The sequence below is a fragment of the Vanessa atalanta genome, chromosome 10, assembly GCF_905147765.1.
Source record: "Vanessa atalanta chromosome 10, ilVanAtal1.2, whole genome shotgun sequence".
Lineage (NCBI taxonomy): Eukaryota > Metazoa > Arthropoda > Insecta > Lepidoptera > Nymphalidae > Vanessa > Vanessa atalanta.
This window is the reverse complement of record NC_061880.1, coordinates 7,060,172-7,079,397: the sequence shown is the minus strand read 5'-3', so window position 1 is coordinate 7,079,397 and position 19,226 is coordinate 7,060,172. Positions and strand designations below refer to the sequence as shown.

The 19,226-nt window shown below is 30.4% G+C and overlaps 1 protein-coding gene across 2 annotated transcripts in view; it reads right to left on the bottom strand.

Moving 5' to 3' along the window:
• LOC125066846 (potassium channel subfamily K member 1-like) overlaps window positions 1-19,226 on the bottom strand; it is a 49,621-nt gene that overhangs the window by 14,808 nt on the left and 15,587 nt on the right. Inside the window, exons 2-3 of one of the 2 annotated variants that reach the window (XM_047675134.1) lie at window positions 11,557-11,661; window positions 10,984-11,088 (exon numbers count right to left, since the gene is read on the bottom strand). In XM_047675134.1, the coding sequence (XP_047531090.1) occupies window positions 10,984-11,088; window positions 11,557-11,656 (205 nt within the window). In that variant the 5' untranslated portion in view covers window positions 11,657-11,661. Of the gene's footprint in view, window positions 1-7,515; window positions 8,345-10,983; window positions 11,089-11,556; window positions 11,662-19,226 lie in introns of those variants that run through there. The other variant, XM_047675133.1, reaches the window with a different exon arrangement.

The window sequence follows — 19,226 nt, the reverse complement described above, 5'->3', positions numbered from 1 at the left end:
CAACTCTCAATACAAATTTGTCAAATCACATGACAATTACACACTTGCCAAATCACATGGTCTTAAACACATACCAACTCACATGGTAAATTGTCAAATCACATGACAAACACTTGCCAAATCACAGTGGCAAAGTGTATCCAAATCACATGGCTTATACCAACTCACATGGTAAATTGTCAAATCACATGACAAACACTTGCCAAATCACAGTGGCAAAGTGTAGCCAAATCACATGGCTTATACCAACTCACATGGTAAATTGTCAAATCACATGACAAACACTTGCCCAATCACAGTGGCAAAGTGTAGCCAAATCACATAGCTTTCAACACCCGATATCTGCCAACTCACATGGTAAAATCGTCAAATCACATGACAATCAGATATCTGCCAAGTCACATGGCAAGCTGCCAAATCACAGTGGCAACCGGGTTCACACAACACAAACACATTAAAACAAAATTACAAAAAATACATATACTCTAAATTGTCAAATCACATGACAAACACACACTTGCCAAATCACAGTGGCAAAGTGTAGCCAAATCACATGGCTCACAACACCCGATATCTGCCAACTCACATGGTAAAATTGTCAAATCACATGACAATCAGATATCTGCCAAGTCACATGGCAAGCTGCCAAATCACATTGGCAACCAGGTTCACAATATAAACACATTAAAACAAAATTCAATAGTTTTCTTAACTACAACAATTATATATGTTCATAAAACAATTAAAACACTTGTGAAAGCAGTGGACGTTGGCCAGGCGACCACTCCTCGCACAAAATGTTTATAATTACTACTTATAATCATATCATCATATACTGGCATTATATCATACATCTAAAGTATCTGATAACTCGCGTCCCATATCTGGGCTAACAGTACATAAATTATCATGTGACATGTTCATTGTCATTCTCATAGACTTTTAAAGTATCTGTCATTATCATTAACTTGTGTAATAATGCATAGACCTTCATATTTGCCGTCTAGTTTATTAATATTTCGAGAATTGTGCTTTACGAGCACAACATCGCCTATTTTAAAAGGCACAATTTAAGCTTTTGTCTTATCAAAGTAAATTTTCTCAATATTAGCTCGCTCGTCCATCCTTTGTTTCGATTACTGACGGCAAATATCAAGGTCAAAGCGTTCAATATTATCTGTTAAGGCTGATAAAGTGGAAGGAGACTGATTAAATCCCATGAGAAGCTGGTAAGGTGTGTAGCCATTGCTTTTGCTAAGCGTACTATTAATTTTTAACTGCACTTCACCTACAACATCCCTCCAACCTCTCCTGGCACACGTATTTTCAGCAATGGTAAAGCAGTTTGTCAATACTTTCATCATTAGCTCGACTTTCCCATTTGCACGACTAACGCCACTAGCGATAAAATGTATTTCTATTGACCAACGGTCGCAACAATTACTAAATTCTTTGCCAGTATATGAAGCAACCTGCTCACATACTATTCTTTTAGGGGTTCCAAATGTATAAATTAATTCCTTAAGATAATTAATAAGGTTATTGACGGGTTTCATATAACAATATTTTGTAAAAGCGTCTATGAATACAATGACGTATTGTTTTACAAGTTTGTTGCCACTTAATTTGCCAGTCGTATGAATTGTGTGAAAAAGGACAGGAGGCTTATCTATAGGTTGAAGAGAAATTCGACGTGATCCAGATTGAGTTTTATTATCTTTGCATGTAAGACTAATCTCAATAAACATTTAGATATATTTGGGAACATAGGCAAAAGAGTAGTTTATATGTTACATTACACTCAATGGAATAGGCTAGCGTATCACGGATGTGAGAACTATCTATTAAATATAAGTAATTGCGACTTTCTATTTGAATGTTTTTTTTTTTTTTTTTAACTTTTATTAGTTTTTGTAAGTAGATTTATCAATTTTTGATGTTTTATTTAAAAGTTTAAAACAGTTTTCAATATTATGCCCCTTTTTACTGCAATGAGCACAAATGGGAACGGTTGATCTGTGGGCTACATTTTCAGATTCATTAGACAATGAGAGCATATTTTGACCATTTGGGTTATCATTAATGACACTGCAATCTTTTTGTACATGACCTAGATTATGGCATTTATGACAACGTTTTGATTTAAAATCTGGCATTATGTTAGGCTTGTATCGTTTAGGTAAAATAATATGATCAGACTCTTTAACAGGTCTTTTGCGCGTATACGAGTTTAAACTTTGAATTAATTGTGGTAAATTTTTTGGCGTCAGTCGTAACAAATCAGAACGAATACGAGAATCAATCATACCTGAAATAACTGCCTCTACCAAGCGCTGTTCAGTCATCTCCACACCAATCGCCCTCTTTGCTAACTCCCATTTCCGTGTGGCATATTCTGAAAGACTAGCAGCTTGTTCACTCGTGTACTCAATGAAGAGCGTTAAATCATCGTAGTATCGCGTTTCATTGTCCTGGTTTCACGGCTGTCGCTAGCTGCTGTTGAATTGGTTGGGACCGCGTGACCGCTACTCGCTGAAGTAGATTCGCTTCGGGTTATTGCGACGATGGGTGATAACGTCTGGCCTTTTTGGGCAAAGTCATTATTGCCGCCGCCAGAGGCGATGCAACCCGCCATATTTAATCCCAGGATCGGAGATGAAAGCCCAGCATCCTGCGGTACTTGAATTTGCTTGGAGATCTCGTGATTCGAAGCATCGGGTTCACCAATATTAATTTTGTTGCACCTGGAATCATTACAATTTCTGGCCGTAGTTGAGGTTACATAATCCCACTTCTGATGTGAGAGAACGGGTGACAAAATAAATAGTAAAACCAATTTATAAGTAAACAATGTATATTTAAAATGATAACAATAAATTATACTTATTCTTAAACACTAATTACAATGAATTCGATTTAATATATAGAATAATTGAGTTTAATTACAGAATAAGTAGAAAGATACGCTCACCTGGTTTAATCACCAACAAAACAGTTCAGAGCACCGATTGTGCCGTGTTCAACACTGAACCACTTCTGATCTGTTGACATCTGTCGAGCCTTTTTATAGCAACTTGTCCTTTTGAGTCAATAGCACAACCGTATTATAAGATCGTAACTTGATTAAAAATTATTATCTCCCACATGTACAACAACCGCATCGAAGTTTTAGTTTAGGTTAAAACGCATTAAAATTATAGGGATCTTTGTGAATATTCATTCATTTGTTTACATAACATAACATAGATCAGTATGTTGTCATGATAATAAATACTAACACGATCAATTTAATAACATTATTATGTACGTCATTATATTTATATAGATATCTCATTACTGTTACGATGTTTTTGATAGTTAATAGTGTTAATGTATAAAATAATAATATGTGTTTTTTTCTCTGTGTAAATTTGTTAGCCTAACTAATACTTACAACTAGCTATTAAAACCTCTATGCCCCTAGATGATAGAGGAACGATTTTCAAAGGTTCCGAGTTAAAGTTATGTATTGTGAGTTAGATATAGTTATAGGATAGCCTATACCAACACTATAAATGCGAAAGTAATTCTGTTTGTCGCTCTTTCGCGGACAAATCTCTGGACAGAATTTGATAAAATTTGGTAGTATTCAAGCAAGCTCAAGGAAGGACATAGGTTATTTATGTATGCCGTAAGCCAGGACTATTCCTTAAAATGCGTGCGAAGTCGTAACCGACAACTAGTATTTATAAATATATGATAAACATAGGAAACGAGACACACTTGATCAACAAACGCTGATGCTCACACGATCGCGTATTCGATAACTTTGACATTCGTATAAACATGTTTTTATAAATACAACTATTATAATAACAGTTGCATTAAATAAATATTTTTGTTGTGTTCTTTGTTGTACAAGACAATACAAATATACATAGTACGGGCGAGTTATTTAATTAATATTTATACGAAATAATATTTGGCTACATTTTAACAATGGAACTTCTACTTTAAGTATTAAATTCTAAGATTGCTTCCATTATTCGCTTCGACGCTATTTACGTCAAATAACGGGAGGATTTGCGATCCTCCACCTGAACCATTTTATTTCAAGCGAACAAATTGATCTTTCTTATTCGAGTAACGATAAGTAAGATCAAACTATATCATAGACCCTAAAATATATATTTTATTTACTCATAAATAATAAGGGATAAGTGAAAAGAAAAAGTTACAAAATTATTACACTAGATACTTTTTTAAATATTATGAATAAATATGTAAATCTCACATAAAAATATAGCATATTTTTGAAAATTGTTTGTTTATTCTCAAGTCAATAGATTAAACATTCAAAGATTTAATTTATGAGATTTTTTTTTAGATATTTAAACAGAAATAAGTATATATTTATGAGTATTATTGTTTTTGAAGAGCCTATTGAATAATTTATGTTTTTAAAATGTGTCGTTTGTTCCAAAGAGGTTTTGATTGTATCTACAATATTGATGATAATTCTGTATATATAAATTAAAAAAAAGTATATAATAGAATTAGATACGAAATTAGATATAGAAACTATCAAATAGAATTAGATACGATGTATTTCAAAATAATATAACAACAGTTTTTTGTTTAATTTGCTTCAGACATACAATACACGGTCCTATATGTATAAAAGTTACTCAACTCTCTCCAATTTAAAAGTACTTAAATGTGGAAGTTTATAACAAGGTATGTTCTGCACCTACTTTAAAATTTGAAAACTCTAGTCGGTTTGGAGTAGGTACTTCTTAAAAACGTACTGTAAAAAATCATAACTTTTATTTTTAAAACGTAGGTAGGTTTCATTATTTATTGATTTCATTTTTTTTATAAAGTTACTATGGCCTTCATAAGCAGAATGTTTTTTTAATAACATACATAAAATTATAGCACGCTATGGACACGTTTTTTTTTTGTAGTCTGCTTCATGAATACATACATATATTTATAATGTAACAACGGAAGTCTCATTAGAAATTACTAATATATTAACAAAAAGAAAGCCTACTGCTTATAATTCATAATATTATTTATAGGTATAAGAGACACCCAAACATTAAATTAATCATAAATTCAGCAAGATAAAGTATACATAGGATACGGTATACCTATCATTAATTGACGATAGACATTTTCTAGGCTTACAAAAACCTATTTCAAAATGTTACGTATAACATTTTATTAAATCAGTTACCGTTACCGTTTCTGTAAACAAAAACTAAAAACACGTTCATCTTATTTAAATTATACGTAAGGTCAGGAGTTTTAAGATTTGTTACAAAATTATCAGTTAAGTGGATACCAGTTTCCCTTCAAAATAATTCGAAAACATTGTGACTATGAAAACCGGTTATAACTGGTTCAAAGTTGTTTTTTTTGGTTATTTTCGTGTTGTAAAAGTTGAAAGGAAAGCACTTATGACTTACATTTGGACAATTTCGTTTTAATTTTAATCGAAATGTTTATTACAAACAGCTAAATATTTTTGTGATATTTAAAAAAAATTTTTGGTTTTCATTTCTAGAATAATCAAAACTCTAAGACTATCAAAAATTAAAATTCGTAAAAATTATCATCACAATTATTTCTCACCTTGATCAATTACATACAATTATTACCATACAGAAACTATTTTTATACTTTAAAGAATACCTTCAAATGTAAATTTTTAAATGTTATTCTATGCGATATCATCTTTGTAGGTACATTAGCAATGTATTTAAATAACTGTTTTTTTTGGGATATACACGCATACACACAGACATCTACTCAAAAATCACTCATACTTTACTATCCAACGCATAGTACGTACAGTGTTTTAAAACAATATATTGTTTATTCGAAAACGTTGATAGCTGTAATTTTTTTTGAATTATATGTAATAACTAGATCTAATATATAAAAAAAATATTTCTGTTACAGTGTTATTTTATAATAAAAATATAAATTGTCGATGGTATGTATGATGAGAGCGAGGCAACTTCCCACAAAGCCCTATCTCCAAGTAAAGACGGTATTGGAATACCAATTATAAAATCTTTCAATCTGACATTTCCAGAAATATCTTATTATGTATTAATCCAAACCTGTTCTCATTTTTTTATTTATAAATTCTCACGAATAATTTTAATGTGTTTAACATTAAGATAATATTATGTTTAGATAAAATATTAAATCTATAAAAAAATAATTAAATCAACAGACACAAAAAGGCTAAAGGATTAAATTGGATATAGATAGGTACCGGATATATTGTTATTTTAATAGCGAGACATATCAAATCATAGATGTAGTAGATTATTTTTAAATGTTATAATTTTGGTACTTACTATTAATAACGGAATGCCTTTTCAATGTCAGCGACATTTAACGTAGTATTTTTGTATTAAATTAACTAAAGATATTTACGAGTAAATACTACTTGCAATAAGCGAGTTCGTTATTGAAAAAATACTGCTTCATATATTACGTTCTAAGCGGTTGGTTAGCAAAGTAGCAATCATTCACAAGTACCTCAGCATTTTAGTTATTATCTTATTTCACAATATGTAATCTGTGTAGCGGTTTAGCCGTTATAACGTTTTTTAATGTAATACAATTTTTAAATCCCCAATCGCCACATTGGGAACTAAAATATTGGTGTGTGCGTGTGTGTGTGTATGTTATGTGTTGACCTTTGTGCCTGTAGTTACACTGGCTTACCCTTCCAACCAGAAAACAAAAATACCAAGTATTGCCGTTTGGCGGCGGAATACCTGATGAGTGGGTGAAACCTACCCAGATGGGCTTGCACAAAGCCCTACCAACCAAGTGACTTAACTAAACATAACGTAACATAGACATAATTATTTCGCAATTATTGTAATAGCATACATTCATTCTAAGAAATATATTCTTTCAATCAAGCCAGTGAACTACATCATTGGTCTGATTTTTCGAACCGAGTTTTGATTCTAGAACCGCTAGCCCCTAGAACTATCGATAAATAAATTGTAATCATGTGCTTCATTGTATTTGTATTAATAGTGGATTGTTATATATAGAGTTTGATATATAAGGAAGAAAGAAAGACTGTCATCTAAAGTTTGTCAAGTAAAAATTTAAAAACGAAGTTTTATTTTTTCAGCAAAGCGTGGGTATATGCATCTGAAATACAAATTAACTTTATATTAAAATGTATTGAAACTTGTTGCACATTTATATTACAACATGGTCATAATTATTATAGGCGGTATTCCCATGTGGACAATCAGAAACCTATTAACCTTTGACTTGATTATTATCTTAATGAATAAAACAATTTCATATCTATCTTGTAATTAGAAACGAAACGGACGAAATAATTGAAATACCAAGCACATTTTGAAAAACATCGTGTTATGACTTAGATTAGTTAATTAAATATTTGCTCACGTAGAAATTCTATCTCTGAAAGGTTATTATTAAGGCAGTCTCGCATTACGAAAATTCCAATTTCAAATTGCTTACCAATAACAGTGGGATATTTTAAAGTAAATTCTTGTTTCGCTCGAATCACGTCCAGTAAGACCTGGTTCTCCAAGGGTGTTTCCAGAGCCGAAAATACCAGAGCACCAGACAGAAGATACGCGATATAGAACACTATATACATGACCAAAAGACATGTGAATCTAGATTTCCCGAAGATTTTACTAGTCGCAAGTAAAGGTTGAAACGGTGGATGTTCTTCTTCATAAAGAATTTCTCTCTCGACTATCATTTTCTTCGGATAAGGGAATAGTTGGCTGTGGACTGTCATGTCGTCATCACTTCTCGCTGAACTCATGCTGCCATACGAGTGAATACGAGGGTACTTCGGTCTATCCATCTTTTTGGATTCTTGTAGATCTTTGGGGACTTGATTTTCAAAAAGCGTCTAATACTTAAACTATGATTTCGAATTAAGTTTTACCGACTCGATATTTTTGTAACGTTCAACAGAGTAAAATACACTTAAATGTTAGAAACAAGCGATCATATTTCAATAGATAAAAAGTCACTTTTAGTATAAAACTTCCGTACTGAAACTGTATCTAAACGTTTTATAAATGTCCGAACCGAAGCTCCAAACCCGGCACCGCCGGATTTGTGGTCAACTGTACTTAAAAAAACGCTTAGGATGATTAGGCTCGAAGAACAAGGCGAAAAATTCTATTTTCGTTTTATAAAGCAGTTTAGATTTCATCTTGATACATTTTTAGAAAAACTGATTAAATTCAAAAAGCGAATGGCAGTTAAATAGCCTTAAAGAACTGCGTGACCGTTACGCGCCGCGATCGAATATCGACTGAGAAGCGAGAAGTCGAGAACGTTGTTGACGGTAACCGATTAAAAAGTTATCGGGATGCGCTTGCGCATCGTTTGAGTACTTAGTAAATGATCCTCGTGATAGTTAAATGATATGTAGTTAAGTTGATAACAACTGAAATTAGTTCAATTATTGCAAAATGATATTGTTTACTTATTGGATACAGTTTAATACCTCATTAACGTATAATTATTATGTAATTACTATATATCTAATAAGTAAATAACAGTTAATTATAAAATTTTATGACGAAGTTATGTTTTATAATAAACATTCAAAGGTTTAAATTATTTATTTGGTAGTTTATTACTTCTTAATAGTTTTAATCAGCAGATCACAACAGGTCACGATCTTGCTCGTGACACCGCGTTACCGATGTACTTAGTTTTAATATACAATTACTAAATATTATTTGAATGTTTTTAAATGAAGACAAAGCACAATAAATACTTTATAAAGTCGTTCTTGTGTATTAATCGCAATTAAAAATAATAAGCTATTAATTTAGTTAAAAAAACAATATATCTCTCAATATTATATCTGGCGTTCATTATTTTTTCTTTCAAAATCATTTAGCTTTATAATTTATCTAAATGTAAAACTAACGACTCATTTACGTAAATTAAAAAAAGAAGAACAGTATATCAATTAACTCAGCACGCATAGCATAGAATGTGCTAAATAGAATAATAAATTATATTATTTTCAATGTGTATGTATAAAAATTTTGAATCGGTACAATGAAACAAGTAGCAGGTGCCGTATATCAAAGTTTTTACAAAAACAAACAAAATTACAGATCGTCTCTCTGCCACAACATTATACGTGTAATTTAAATTGTTATGTTCTTTAGTGACTAGTAATACATTTTTTTTACGGTTAATCTAGAGATTTTGTAGTTTATATAGACTTTGTATTGAGTGTTGATAAAATTCGATCCAATTTGATCAATTAGATTTTGTAGGCATTAATGGCATAGTACCATTCGAAATATTATATATATATATATATATATATATATAAGTTTGATTAAAATATATCATCCTAATTAAAAATTGGAAGTGGGTCAAATTAATTTACAAGATTAGATTACAAGTGAAACTTAATAAAATAATAAAATAAAAAATTGTAAAGAAAGACGTTTGACCGTGACAAAAACAGTGAGGCTGATTTGCCTGAATTAAACAAATTTATATCGATTTGAGATAAAACACATACATATTTATCCCAATTGGTTTTTAGTTTCTAAGTTATATAGTTAACGCAGCTTAAAGATCACTTATTGATGTTTACCTACTTTCTGTTAACTTTAGATTATTTTTTTATTTAACACTGATTAAATTATTATAAATAATAACACCGCTCACACTTTACCTACAATTTGGACAAGTACTTTCGAATATGTTACACAATCTTGAAAGATTGTGTAACATAAATGTAAAGTATTTTATGAATAAAACGTTTAAGAAAAAAATGGCTTGAGGTGTAAGGTAAAACGAGATCGCTCGTTTCTTGGTTACGCTAATTGTATAAAATGTACTAATCCGATTAAACATATATATGTAATTTATATTTATTATAACGTGATATTCCAATATTTAATAATAAAAGATGTTCAAATTAAATCAAAATATACTTCAAATAAGCTTTAACAAGCACTTTTGAAAGGTCATTGTACAAACTATATTAAGTGAAGCTACCACCGGTTCGGAATGTAGATTCTACCGAGAAGAACCGGCAAGATACTAAATATACGCAATATTCAAACTTTTCCTTTTTAGAATACAAAGTTATGTTAGTTAAATACATTTATGTGTATTCATAATATAATATATCCTGCCTGGAAGTCAATAAGTATTAGCTTCACGCCTTTCTATCATTTATGTATATAATCCTATATTGAATAATATACTTTTTTTTACAAATGATCTGAATTTATGAATCGGAAAAGCTTAAAAAAAAGAAAAGTATTTGCGGAATTTTATTATAGAAACGGATTTTAGACCTTGCCCCAACAAGAATTTATTGATTTTGCGGAGTCGCAAACTTGGCATTATAAGCTTATTCTTACATCTCGTGCACATACAATGATTATCACTGATTCTATCATAATGATCAATGTTACTGTGAAATGAATTAATCAAATATCATAGGTTGTGAAACCGAACACCGCTGAGTGATAATGTTAAACACATTATCACACAGCGACTCATTTTGAAATCTGCAATTATAATTTATCTACTGATCGATGGTGAAAGGACACATCGCGAGGAAATCTTGCCAAAATCTTATTAACCAATACGCAATTATACTTTATGGATATAGACATAGACAAAATTTGAAATTAGCTCTAAATTTTGAGCAGAGATGGCCCAGTGATCACGTGAATCTTAACCGTTTATTGCGAATTCAAACCCAAACAAGCTACATTTAATTATCATGCGTATAAGTAGTCTGTCATATCAGCACTCATCAGAGCAGCGTTAAAGAATAAGCTTCGAATTTCCTTAACCTTTCATTTAGCCTTTGCCTAACAGTTAGACATTTATAGGCTGTGACTATCTACTACTACTTCTCCTTTAGTGGGGAGGCATCGTTTGTTAATTATAAAAATAAGATAATATACTAACCTGAGAGACAAGGATGGTCGTTAAGGAAGTCCATCTTGAGCTTTGCCATATTTTCTTCAGTTTCTCGTTCAATTGGACCTTCCAGGGCTTGGAAGACGGACGCTCCTTGAAAAAAAACTGGTGTTAGATTTGGGTCTGTAATACTATCAACGGTGCACATAAGGAAACACCTATATCATTGCAAAGGATTTATAGAGATGACACAATACTTCTAAAGTGCGATTGTAATACAAAGGCAATAAGCATTATCGTAGTTTATATATTTTTTTAATAATTTTTATAAATTAATTAGTATATAAGAAAATCGATTAAAATCTTGTTTAGTTACATATATATTTCATTTAAATGAACATTTGGAAGTTAATGTAATGAAAATGATTTGCAATACGGCTTGGTCGATTCGATTCTCAAACGTCTAGAAGAATAGTAATGAAATTATTTCTAATGATAGGTATGTATACTGCATTTACACTAGTAACATTATAAACTTTACATTTTTAAGATCACCCAATATTAGAATATATATTTGCGGGCTTTATATATAAATAATATAAATGTATATATATTACTTACCCATCGTCAAGTATAGCCCCATAGCGGTTATGATCGTCAGTACCCGAAAAGTGGGCATACTGCGTATATCACCTATGCAGCCAGGCATCACCAACCTCATTTCAACTGTGAAAAATAAAATTACATCAACATTTATTCGTGACAAATGTGTGGGTATAAACAAAGAAATAGGAATGCTTTAATGTATGGAAAGGATTTAAGCTCAGACTCATCTATGATTATTACTATATATATATATAATATTTTACAGATTGTTTGTGATATACTACTAAAATAACTTAGAATAAATAATTTAGAACGCTCAATTTATATATAGGTAGGTTTATATGAATTATTATCAAAAGGCTTAAAACAATTTTTGTTGTTTATGGTATTAGTATTTGGTCCTACAAGGTTATTAGTGTTAATCAGAGCTATATCTACGTTTTAATAGTTTGTCTATAAAACGTATGTAATAAAACTATCGGTAATATTTGTCACAAGGGAGCATAACTCTATGGATGAAACTACACATAACAGTAGCATTTGGAATAAATAGCAATTGCTGTTGTAAATATTAAAAGACGTGATTCTTGTTCATGATGTACATGTTTTGACACGTATCGCTTAAAAACCATAAAGCATAAATATAAATCATATGCTAATACGGTATAAATTTAGAAACTTTTGAATGCAATTGCAAATGAACATAAACTTTACGGTCTACGTATTGTATGTATTAAGTTACAGAAATAAATAAAACTGTGATAAAGTGTATATTATTTCTCGTCATATCGGATTAACCGTCCAATCGGATTACGTGTGTGAGGGAAAAACGAGTGCACTTATTTTTGCGCAAATATCTGTCCAGTGTATTATATAATATGTCCTGCGCATTTAGATAGTCTCTCTTTCAGATTCATATAATATTAGTAAATCGATAGAACTATCCTCATTAATGTATAACGTTTCCTCTCGCTTTCTAGTGATTTCCCGAAAAGGGACGGAAATGTGTAACAGGGAGCCGGGAGTGCGGACTATTTAATTTGACGCGCGGTAGTAGATTTGGCCGTCAAATTTGGTACTAACTAATTTATTATTAAGCTCAGATATAAGGTGTGACACTTCAAAAGCGACTGCTCAAAGGCTCGCTTCTTGTAATGTCTTATAATAAGAATCGTTTGTTTTATAGCAGGTGCAGGTTTCTTATAATATCAAATGGCCCTAAAATAATATAATATCTCTCTGAATAAATTAATTTCAGAAGTTTCACAGTCACATCAACGTCAAGTATAACACTTTACTTGTGGAAACTAAGCGTATTTCTGAGATTCTTAGAATATATTCGAGGTAGGTATACAGACTAAAAATAAATATATAATGTTTAATGGTAAATCAAAAAATAACTTCTGGAAAATCACACGTATAACCAAATATAAAATCTAATGTGTCTAAGAACTGTTATAAAAATTCAAGCGAGTAAATTGCTTGTTTTATAATTATGTATTAACAACCTTCACATGATAGCCTTAAGGGTAAAGGCTAAATCAATTACAAAGTACGATTAACATGGGCACAATCGCATTGCATTTTGGCGAAATTCAATTTCGTCGAGACTGGAATGGGCCGAGCAATTTACCGGCTCTGACGGGATGACTCAATTATCAGTAAAAGTTATTAAAGCAGTTATCGATACACAAGATATTACGTAAAAGTTAGCAGAAATACCCAATCTTTTAGACTCATGGATTTTCCACAACGTACTTCGTAGTTTCAAAGAGATATATGTTTTGCATACATTTATATCTTGTTCTTTATTACTTAGACTATAGTAAAAATGTAACAAATTCCACAAACACAATTCCAAATTTTTGGGTACTTACAAACAAAAGGCGACGCAGCAAATAAAAATTGTGCTAATTAGGTTAGGTTTTTTTTTATTTTTTTATTTCTATTTTTGTATAATAAATTGGCATATTTTTTGGCGGTTTTTTTTAGTGAAGTTAAAAACGTAATAAAAAAAAGTAACGTTACTTTTTTTTATTACGTTTTTAAATGCATAATTTATGATAATAAATATAAATTGTTTTTATTTTCTGTTTTCTGATCTTATTATATTCTTTCGTTGTACGTTTATTTGATAAGGTACTCCTTTCCTTATAATATTACTAACCGACCAGTAACATAGCAGAAAGTATAGTGGGCGGGTAGATTAATAATTAATTTGAAGGTAATTATAGAGACATTATTATTAAATGTGTATTAATTTTAATATTTGACATAACTATAGGCCAGCTTATAAAGCTACATATCCAATGTCCTGCTCAACATTATTGCATTTTCAGTCAATATTATTTCAGTAAAAACACGTAAATCCGTTGGTCCAGCGCCTGATGTTTCATCTGTTATATCGGATTTGCCATCAAACCGAACTTTGAAAATGAGGAAATACTGTATTTTTCATTAAAGCGCAGAGGTATGTGCGCTTTAATTCTCCTGCCTAGTCTCCATTGAGAATCGCCACCATAACTTAATGGGGTCAATTGAAAATAATATTAAGCATTTATAAAGATCGAAATTCTAAAAAGATTTAATGTCGTGATTTGAGAAACGTAGATATCTTGTAATTGCATCCGTACAAGTTTTATATTTAACCATCCAATGCGGGACTTAATAGAACTAAAGTGGGACGAAGTCTAATTTACCTCCATCCTGGCGACTTAGTCTTTTATCTGATCTGATATTCTAAACGATTTCCATTATGTATCCATTAACAAGGTTTCATATGAACGTAAATAAATATATAGAACTACCGTACGATATCATGTATGTGATTAAGGTTACATTACAGAAAAAAGTGTAATTAGATTCAGTTCGCTTTACTTGTAAAAACCCTAGCCATTAGTATTTGTTGCTACTAGTAGCCTATTCTAATCACAGGAGGAGTAAAAAAAAAATGAACAACTATGATATTATTTATATCATTGGCGTTTATATTTTATATATTAGTTTTTGTCCGCGGCTTCGCCAGACTGATAGGGAGAGAGGTCGTAGATTGTAGGGAAGAAAACCTATGTCCTTTCTTAGGGTTCAAGTTTGCTTCATACCAAATTTCATCAAATTTGATTCAGTAGACAAGAGTTACTTTTGCATTTATAATACTAGTACAGATATTGAATAATCAATTATAGTGTTCATTATGGTTTCGCGAAAACAAAAACCGTTTTGAATGTCGCTGTGGTTGTTATCGGAACTTTGGAAGTTCAATTAATGTAAGTCATGTTAGAAATACTTATTTATGCATCTATATTTATATTACAATTATATTTTTATTAAACTTATATTTTATTATTGTATCATAAAAATAAGTGTAATCGATTTCAGAACGTCACTCGTATGGCTTTAAAAAATAATACAAAATGTTTTCCCGCGCATAATTATAAATAAAATAATGACGGACACCCATATAGTGTGAATAGGAGATTTTTGTCAATTGGATTTTATTTTAAGGATTATAAGGTTTACAAAATTAAACAAATAGTAAAAAAAATAACTGTGTACTGGTGTATTTATTAGTAGTTTAAGTGGAATAGGTTTGTATTTCATAAAAAAAAGAGTTATTTTAAAAAATAACTGTAGATAACACAACAAGAACATGTTTTCATGTTTGTCGACAAAAATTATTTGTAGTGCATAATGTGGCAGATTTAGCAAATCGACTGGAGTATGTAAATCGAAGATTTGTTGACGTAAGAATTTATTAGTTCCTTTTTCTACCTTCCAGTTAGAGTAGAGATTATACCATTCGATAGATTTTTAAAAAAAGTAAGATATTTTTATCAAGGCTGTTCAAATTATGTTAATACAAATATCAAATTGAAATATATTTAATATTTACATCTTAGATTTTTTTTACAAATTTATTTAGTTTGAGCTCATGTTGTGAATATTTTAATGGATATCTATTATAATAAATAAAAAAATAAAAAAATTGATAGTCAAATAAATTAAAATTAATTAGTTGCTTGTTTAAATGAGGACACGTTGTATTGTAATTAAACTGAAAAATATACTACGCCAATATACATAAAATTTATGCACGAAGATTCAGGATGTTTCAAAAAAAGTTTTATTGCATAATTCTATTACATAAGTACATATATATAATAAACTTAGACTATTGAAGTGACCAGCGTGAATTTAATGTTCTTGTATGAAACAGAATTGTCCTTTACATTACAGATTTTTCTTTTAGCGTATTTTTGGTATTTAAATAAAATACAATCACGCCAAATCAAATTAAATAAAGATTCTTCTATTCATAATATTTGGAACCCTAAAGGTCAATTTTCTTTCTAAAAAAGTAATTTTAGCTACTAGAATTAGGTCGCAATACAGAAATAGAGTTCAATCAATAAGTTTCAAAGCTATTTTATACCAAGTTTTTATTCTATTTTGTTCATGACTAGAAAGTTCTATTCAGTATCAGATATCGATTTAGGTATTTATGTTATTTATTTAGATTACGCCAATACGATCCTTGTTGAATATTGATTTTGTGTAATCAAAAGAAATAAATCTAAATGTTAATCAAAACGACTATGTACATAATCGTACTATTAATACACAACTGGGATTATATTTATTTAGCGAGATATTTAATGTATTTGTTAAAATAGATGAAAGACAGATCTACCATAAGCAATGTAGCATGACATAGGTACACGAATGGGGGAATTTTTGTACAATAATTATTTTTATTTTCGTTGAAAATTAAAAATAATTATTGTACAAAACACGACCAACTAGAATTCACTGGCCGGAAAGCTAGAGGAATTTATCCGGTAAATCGAATTTCCTTTTCTCTCGGAGCCATGAGACGCGGTTTTAAATACTTAATTTAGATTCTGTTGTGTAAAATGTAAAGGTGTCAACATTCATTTCAATTTGCAATTTTACATTGCTAACCCACTTTAAGCAGAAATACCATTAATAAATAACATTATTCAAATTATATTGAAGTATATCTTTTTGTAGCTATGTGATATGCGTACAAGCAAAATATTTTGTTAATACATAAAAATGGTATTAGGACTTTTGTAAAGAGACTAACGACCGAAATAATCTTTTTAAAGTAATATATATTTATTTAACGGACACAGTATAATGTAAATACATTAGCATGTTTATTGTTTGTAAATGAAACGATCGCGTGAGTTAAAGTCCCTTATAGTGTACATAGCGATGTTTACATCAACAAGGTTAATGTTACCGAACTTTAAACATGTTAAGTATATAATATACATGTGCAGTTCTTTCATATCACAATCACCTTAATGCCTCTGAACTTATCAGTTATCTAGTATCGCAAAATTGTATTGAGCGTAATTGGGAAAAACGCGCTCAAACTTTAACGTAAGTTTTAATTAGTATTTTTTATTAAAGCAAATTTACTAGCATAGCTTATGCAGCAAGAAATTTAACTATGCAGAAAAAAATGCGTAAGACGTAATTAATAGGATATACAATATTTCTGGCTTCATACTATCCAAGGCGGATTATTATTTATCGGAAGTTTTTTTAATACTTTATTTTGAAACATTATTTTTCCAGCCGTAACGACAAGAGGACACTCAGTAGTTTTAGTGTAATACGTACCCAGAATATCCTAAAAAGAATTAAAAAAAACAAACAATGTTTCGATACACGTTACATTTTACGTTACACGTTACGTTACGATACATGTTTTGATAAAAATGACACAACAAATAGTCAACTGTTGGGAACATATCATATTAGTAAAAAGTAGTAAAATTATCTGTGGCTAAATAACATTGTGTTTGATGAGATAGTATATACAATATTAGTATGTAGTGTAAATAGTAAATAAACAAGATTATGGTCTCAATAGTAATAATGATACCGAAACAAATATGACTTTAGATGTTTTATTACTGAGCCTACTTTTAAAGACAGAGCTATGGACCTAATGATCCTGTTCTAGCACATCTTTATGGATATAATATGTATCTGAAATCTGCATGCTTCTGTATGGCTGTGTACAAGATAAATTATAAATATAAACTATGCATGCGAAAGCTTTATGTTTTTGAGCATATTTGAAAGTATTTCCCAAATATCGCCTTTTACCATAAATCATCAATCTTTTCGGAAAATGGTTGCAAAAACTGATACGACAGTTGATAGATATAGACATGTTACAGTATTGAATTAATTCTACCACCGGTGTGGAAAGTAGATTCTACCGATTTTTTTTTTTTGTTTTTATAGTTGAAATGGAATAGGCGTTTGTCTTCCGAGGTGGACTTGATGGAAAGTGTAGATGAACCGAACCGAAGACGAAACCGGTTAAATAACCGGTGATACTCGGTTGCTCTTTTTTATATTATCTACATTGTATTGTCTCATGATATATAAGTTAGAATATGATGAACTTACACGTGAGGTGATGAAACGTAATAGGTTTTATACCAAAAATATTAAACTATTTCTGTACTTAATGAGTGAAACTTTGTCGGGAGTTTCTATCGATTATCGGTAAACTATATAGCATATACACGCTTGTTTAAAATAAAAAAGTATTATTTATCCTGAAGCCGTATTAAAGAATTGAATGTGAATCTCAGAATTATTATAGGCCCCGCCCAGCCTCCAGTCTATCGATAATAATCGATAACAACTCCACAGAAACGTTTCGCTCGTCAAGTACGGAGATTTATTTAGTTTAGTTTTATAACGATTTTTATATCATACATTTACATTAACATTAACAGCATGTAAATTTCCCATTACTGGGCTAAGGCCTCCTCTAACTTTGAGAAGAAGGTTAGAAAAATATTCCACCACGCTGCTCCAATGCGGGTTGGTGGATACACATTTAGCAGAATTTCGTTGAAATTAGACACATGCATATCCTGACGATGTTTTTCTTTACCGTCGAGCACGAGATGAATTATAAACATAAATTAAGCACATGAAAATTCAGTGGTGCTTGCTTGCTTGCTCAAACCCAGATTTGAACCCGCAATCATCGGTTAAGATTCACGTGTTCTAACCACTGGGCCATCTCCTTCATTTACCCGAATAGTTTATAAAATTAAATATTCGTCAGACATTTCTTAATAAAAAAAAGTAGGGACAGTTTTATATTCGTGGTATAAAACAGAGGAAAAAGAAATATAAAAAAATAAAGATGATTGATTGAAGTGTTTAGTGGAGGATACTTCTGTAAGAGCCCTATTATATGTCGTGTCGATACATGCCAATTAATTAATAGATTTGAATTTTTCATTGGATTTCTCACTCTGACATCTGTGAGGTAACTAGCGATATATTATATTGATTAAATTACTTCATTATTTAGTTGAGAATATTGCCTTAATTAATTAAGAAAATTGAATAATTTTTATAATTCCGGTACATTTGTATTTTTTATAATTTATTAACAAAGCGTATTAGCTCAGATTAAATATTTTTATTGATCATTTGTGATTACACATTTGTAATAACCTAATTGTACTAAATATTTACTCTATTACATATAAATGCAAAATCATCTACGAATTAGGTATAATTAAAAAAAAATTCTAGCTAAGTACTCATAAAGCATTGATTTCAAAGAAGTATATTATTATTTCACTGGTATTTCTGCAATGTTGATCCGTTTTCTG